Source organism: Morone saxatilis, unplaced genomic scaffold (genome assembly GCF_004916995.1).
Source record: "Morone saxatilis isolate NCDOM2014 unplaced genomic scaffold, NCSU_SB_2.0 Contig2, whole genome shotgun sequence".
Classification (NCBI taxonomy): Eukaryota; Metazoa; Chordata; class Actinopteri; family Moronidae; genus Morone; species Morone saxatilis.
This window is the reverse complement of record NW_023339762.1, coordinates 17895167-17901545: the sequence shown is the minus strand read 5'-3', so window position 1 is coordinate 17901545 and position 6379 is coordinate 17895167. Positions and strand designations below refer to the sequence as shown.

The 6379-nt window shown below is 42.4% G+C and overlaps 1 protein-coding gene across 1 annotated transcript in view; it reads right to left on the bottom strand.

Annotated features, from left to right (window-relative positions):
- si:ch211-233h19.2 (uncharacterized protein LOC565175 homolog) overlaps positions 1-6379 on the bottom strand; it is a 13661-nt gene continuing 7282 nt past the window's right edge. Inside the window, exons 8-22 of the mRNA XM_035664341.1 lie at positions 5774-5862; positions 5496-5676; positions 5262-5390; positions 4779-4869; positions 4571-4673; positions 4352-4489; positions 2742-3005; positions 2470-2643; positions 2172-2358; positions 1888-1984; positions 1688-1789; positions 1452-1578; positions 895-1073; positions 304-472; positions 1-217 (exon numbers count right to left, since the gene is read on the bottom strand). Of these exons, the coding sequence (XP_035520234.1) occupies positions 149-217; positions 304-472; positions 895-1073; positions 1452-1578; positions 1688-1789; positions 1888-1984; positions 2172-2358; positions 2470-2643; positions 2742-3005; positions 4352-4489; positions 4571-4673; positions 4779-4869; positions 5262-5390; positions 5496-5676; positions 5774-5862 (2099 nt within the window). The 3' untranslated portion in view covers positions 1-148. The remainder of the gene's footprint in view (positions 218-303; positions 473-894; positions 1074-1451; positions 1579-1687; positions 1790-1887; positions 1985-2171; positions 2359-2469; positions 2644-2741; positions 3006-4351; positions 4490-4570; positions 4674-4778; positions 4870-5261; positions 5391-5495; positions 5677-5773; positions 5863-6379) is intronic.

Genomic DNA, 6379 nt, shown 5'->3' with positions numbered 1-6379 from the left:
TGTGTGTGTGTATGTGTGTATGTACACACAGTTGGTATTCCAGGTACCAAAGCTCATAAAGGGGGTGGTTGGTTAAAGGGGTTGTTCAGTGGAAAGTCTCTTGAGGGTCCAATCTCTCCCCCTCTGTCCCACTCACTTTACCACCTCTCTAGCTCCATACCAACGCTTTAGAGTGAGATGAGTTCAGCTGCACATGTTCGTAGTTCTCTCCGTTTCCCTAAAATCAAAAACAAACAGTCATTTTGCAAAAGCTTAAAAGTTGAAAATTTTTATCACCACCAGCATATATTCTGAGACTCCCACCTTGGATGCTATGGCTTTGAGTTTGCCAAGTAGAGAAGGTTTTGTGTACACAACTTCATCCTCCATGTCTCCCTCGTTCTCTCCCTCCATTACTGCACAGCTGTCAGCTCCTGGCATCTCACACTCCTTATTGGCAGACATCACCAAGCGGGAGTACTTGTACTCCAACCTAGCAAAGAGACAAGTGATAGAATCAATAGTGTAGGGGAAAAAAACAGGAGAGATGATGTTGTCACACATGAATATTGACAAAAACTGATGTGACAAGGAAGGAATGGCAGGATGGATCAAACAACAGACAGATAAAGTAGGAATGGAATAAAGCTAAAGGGAAAGGAATGAAAGCGAAAGAAAAATTAAGGAAATTAGAAGGTAGGTAGGTAGGCATGAAGTAAGAAAAGAGGGGGAGTGATAGGGAGTAGGAAGGAAGGAAGAAAAGTGGGAAAGGAAGGCAACAGGGATAGAAGAAAAGAGATAAGGAGGGATGGAGTTAAGAAAAAATACATGAAGGAAGCAGAGGAGTAGGAAAAGAAAAAGAAAGAAGATAGAGAGGGGAAAAAAGCATGCAGGAAGAAAAAAGGGAAATTATACCTTTTGTTCTTCTTCCAGAAGTAGCAGGTGAGGGAGACGAGCAGCACTGCAGTGAAAGCTCCCATCCCCGCACCGAGCCGTACCCAGAACTCCATACCCTCACATGGCAACGTTTTCTTTTCGGGTAAGGCCACACCTCCTATACACAGCTTCGGCTCGGTCCACACATACAGCAGGTCCTGAGGATGAACACACACAAATATACTATAGCATTAAATAAGAATGTGATAGAGCCAAAACTAATTCTCCACGCACACAGTTTAGTCAGTGGAGGGTTTTATTTGCTTTACTCCAGCACACTGAATTTCAACTAAAACAAAGACTGTTAAAGTGCTGAATTTCAGCTTTGAGGGTGTTTGCATCCATATTGGGTGAATGGGTGTTGGAACCGCAATCCTTTTTAACGCTTGGAGGATATAACTTCTACACAGTGAATGGGATGTGGGCCTAAACACCCTCAGATTAAAGCTGGAAGTCAGCACATTGTTTCATTTCAAATCCAAAAGTGCTTTACTCAAGAACCAAAACAAATATGTGCCAGTACTCCTCACACGCACCTGATGTCCTCCCTTGCACGCTCCCTCTATCTGATGGTAGTCACTCTCTGTGCATGTAGGACAAGCTCCGGAACTCTCCCATAAGAAATTAAAGGTGCAGCCATCGCATGTTCCTGCAGGGCACTTACTGTAATAGCCAAGCACAAGCCGTCACTTTTACACCACATCACAGCACAGATAAAAGGTTACATGTGATATTAGAAAGGCAACCGGAGAAACAGACAGAGGTGTAGTACCTGGGAACTGAGAGATCTCCTTTAGTGCTCTTCTCTGGGTTACAGCGAAGTGTCAGCACTGCGCTCCGACCTGACTCACAAGATGAGGTCGTCTCCAAGGACCTTACCAACGAAAAACACAGAAAGCAACGCAGAACCTTAGAGCAATACAATATTTTGATAATAATAATAAAAAAATCAAATGAAATAATACGAGGTACCTGTAGTAGAAGTTGATATCAGGGACTTTCTTAGAGGTCTGGGGGTACATCTCTGGTCTCGCGCTTATTCCATCAAGTGTATTATCTACTGTCACTCCTGTTAATCACATATAAAGAAAGACTGATTTATAGGGTCTTTGATTTTCTCTCTTCTATAACAGGAAAAAGACAAACAAGACCGGACCTTTTCTTGTCATTTAACTGTATCTTTAAATGACAGGAGTATAAAACATAGCAAATGCAGCTCTCCACACTACTAGAGTATGTATTTCACATTCACTAACCAAGGAATATGTCAGCCAGGTTAATGGACTGCGAGGAGAGTGCTGTGTGGAAGCCTCGTCCACTAGCTGGGATTATTGTTGATTGACAGATGAAGGTCTTGACAGCATTGGCTCCATCGCCTTTCTCCCTCTGCGAGTCGGTGATGGATAGGTCTGTTACGTTGTCTGTGCATACTGCCAACTGACCCTTAAATAGAGAAAAGGAGCAAATAGCAAGGGCATTGCATTCACGTGCACAGACCTTTAAAAAAGGGGGAGTATTTTCTAAATGTGTTTGGCAGTTTTTCTTTCTTCATACCTGTCCCCCACACAGGCTGATATTGAACTGGTGGAAGTACTTGGTTCCTTTGGAAGTGAAGCTCGGGCCGTTCATGAGGGATCCCACAAACCCAAGGAGGCTGAAGTCAAAAGTCAGTGTGACATTGCCTTCTGTGTGGGTGAAGTGACAGTCACTGTAACATAAACTGTGGTCCTGTAAAAAAACAAATACATGTATATGAGTATGTGTCACATAAATAATCAAATAATTAAAAAGTCTCACAAAAACACTTGATTCCTTTTCCAACTAACCTTATCGCTCTTGCTGGCTGGTCCACAGGGTTTGCAGGCATCTGGGCTCGGCGTGGTGTGAGAGACGAGGTATGTGTTACTAGGACACTCTGTGCATTGGCTAGAGTGCGTGTCTATGTAATGGCCAGGTGGGCACGGCACACAAGTAGAGCTGGAGGGCTGGGTGCTGAGGGCACAAGCCCGGCAGTCAGAGGACACCCCATCAACAGCGTTACTCACTGAAATGGAGTAGATGCGCGCCACGTCGTTGACATGCCTACGAAGCTGAGAGAGTACCAGAAAGAGAAAAACAGGTACAGATTGAACTGCAGTGTTGATTCAGTGTGTGTCCTGCTAACGGGTCCAAAAACAAACCAACTTTTTTCAGAACATACAGCATTGGTGCTTTATAGAAAATGTAGCTCGGTCCTCACTTGACATTCCTACATTCCTGCAAAACAGGCGATTTAAAAACAAGCAAGTTAATGATTTAAGCTTCACCTCTACCTCTGCCAATGAAGTTTGAGGCATCTGGACTGGATGCCCTAGCCCAATAAAACATATTTTCTTCAATGTCTGTGCATTGTGCAAGGTACTAAGTGAGGACAGTGATAAAGTAGCCTGTTTGTTTTGCCATTTGGTTTAAACACTAACACCACCTCAGAAATTATCTTTAATACCTAACAGAAGGGAGTGTTAGGTGTACCAAGTGTGGAGTGGATTTACAAGACTAAAGGCTGTCCCAATTGTGGTTTGAACTTGCTGATTGAGGAGCCCTTAAAAACAGTCGGAAAGTTTTTCTGACCTTTCTTGTTTCTGGACATAAGACAATGAACATAAACATTCAACCAGAAGAAGGCAGGCGGGCAAGGTTTCCTGTCTTTTGAAAGACCAAGTGGCCTGGATGAGTGGCCTGACCCCCACAATTCAGCAGACAGGTTCATATGCAACAACATGAAACTGCACAGGACATTACACATCTGCATAGAACCCAAAGGCTGCCAGACCACCAGACCACAGAGCAGCTTCTTTCCTCAGGCTGTGAGACTCCTCAATTCATCCTCCGCACTCCACCATAAATAATAGTTTTTCGGTTTTGTTTTTTTGCAGCATAAAAGGGAGTAGAGGAGGTACAGCTTGCATTTTAATATACAACCCTGTGTTGTAGAATGATAAATAAATTAACCTTGAACTTTGTAAAGTGCACTGGTTTAAAAGTTCAGGGATGCAGTCTTGTCTCCTTATGCTGATCATGGTTTCCTACCAATATTGTCACTTATACAGTGGCAAATCGGACATCGTAAGATTTTTGTCACTGTAAATTTAATATCTTACCGGTTCACTTGTGTGTGTTTGCATTATGAAAATGGATTGCAACAGTCAATGGTTCCCATAAAAGCCCAAGCTCTCTAAGTTCGCTAAAGAGACAAAATGTAGATGCCTGTGTTAAATCTTCTTAGCCTACACAATGTCCACAAACTGGTGGACAGGAGTCTTGCAGTTGCCCCATTTTGAGGATACATCCTCTATCCTTAGCTGGAAACATGTTTTTAAAATCCTGATAAGACCCAGTATGTTCACAGTGTTTATTTATGCCATTATACATGTGAAACTAGTTAACTCATACTTACATCTGATGGCTGGTTAGTCCTCTGGAAAGCCCATGTATAAGAAACGGAGGCATTCTTTGTCATGACATGTGTGTAGGACTGTCTTGTTTGTGTTCTCTCCCACGACTCCACCACCGTAGTACTCTTCCTGTTTACATCCTTAAAAAAAAAAAAAAACATTCACCTTATTTGCTTTAATATGTACGTAGCAGTTAATATTTTATCAGGAGCGATTCTCACCATCATGAAGTAAAGCTCGCAGTCAGCTGTGCATATAGTTTCAAATTCAAATGTGATGCGACCAAACTCTGTCCCAGAATGGCTTGACATAGACGTCGGGAGCCTGAAGGCAGATGCAAACAAAGATCAGTGGAGTTAGACAAAAAGAAACAGACAGCACAGTGATGAGAGTGATGGACACTGAAAAACACAACATGACTGTACTTACTTGAAGCCAGGAACATGGATGTTGAGGATGAGGTAATCATTATCCGAGCTTCCTGCTCCACTCTGGATATGATCACCTGCCACCTCCCAGCCTAAAGCGCAGGATAAATCCACATTATTCTACTATTTTAAGAAATGTATACATTCAGGTAACACTGATTGGATCAACTCCACATTGGAGGAATAGTTCTATATTTTTGGAAATACGTGTGCTCTCTTTCTTGCTGAGAGTTAGATGAGAAAATCGATACCACCTTCATGTCTGCACAGTAAATAAGAAACTACAGCCAGCAGGATGGAGACAGGAACAAAGTGTAAAAGCGACATGTTGTGGATTTCACAAAAAGCAATGTGCTAGGTATCCAGGAAACCATCAACGAAAGTTACTGGGCCCGGCCAGGACAGAGTCCAGGATATAACATGTGTGTAATTCTCACAATATTGACATTTCTTTAGGGAGAGGCATACAGTGAGAGAGACCCACCATTCATACTGTCACATTTGGAGTTGCCCACATTGAAACAAGAGGTCTTCATGTTTGAAGGAAGAATATTCCACCATTTAAATTCGTAACCCAAGCCGGGCTCAGTGCCTGCAGGACACTGCTTACATGCTGGGGGGAAGAAAATGTGATAAAAAAACCAATTAGGAAACCACAAGGAGCAATAGCAAAAGTAACTGAAGAAAATAGAATATAAATCAACAGAGTGCTCAGTACGTTTCATCCCATCAGAATAGGTCCCCTGTGGGCACGGTGAACAGGTGGCTGTGTCATTGTTATAGAAACCGGGGTTACAGGGGGGGCAGGCCTTTCGTTCCCCACTTGGAGGCAGAGACTCAGCTCCAGTGACATTCTCCAGGCAGATCTTGGGTTCAAGCCACTTATACATGACCTGCGTCTGAAATTAAACAGAGATGGGGGTGATGGAATAGAACAGACATTGATTACAGAATGGTATTGCTCAGGGTGTTTTATTCTAAAGATGGCCTCTTTACCATGCCTTCGTGGTCACACGCTGTGTGGATCTGGAAATAGTCCTTCCTGGAACATGGAGGTCTATCCTTGCACACAGCAGATCCCTCAGCTTGGAAAGAGAGTAATGGTAAAGGAAAAATAAAAACCACACTAGCCAAAAAAAATGAAGTAACTATCATTTAAAATAGCAACTGCAGAATAACTTACACAGAATCCCACAAATACGGTTTTACTTTAATAAATAATAACCTTTCTCAAAGACATTGGCAAGCATTGCACATAAAAGACATCAAGCTAAACCATTAAAACACAACAATCCCAATGAAATATAGCACCATTCAGTTGCAATACAGTACAGTAAAGCAAACAATAAGAACTATGTGATGCAAGATGGGAGTGCAGATGAGAAATAATAGAAAAACAGAAAGAATAATGTGCTCTTAAAGAATGCTGTTTTGGCAGGAGGCTCTGCTAAAAAAACAGCAGAGGAGCATACAGGGGTCATACAATATTCATTAAGAGGTGTACTGAATTAAATATGTAATGTGTTCTGAATACTCTAGCCTTCTCACAGTCATGTCTTGGTGAATATTATACAGGACATACAGTCACAGCCCCCCCCCCCC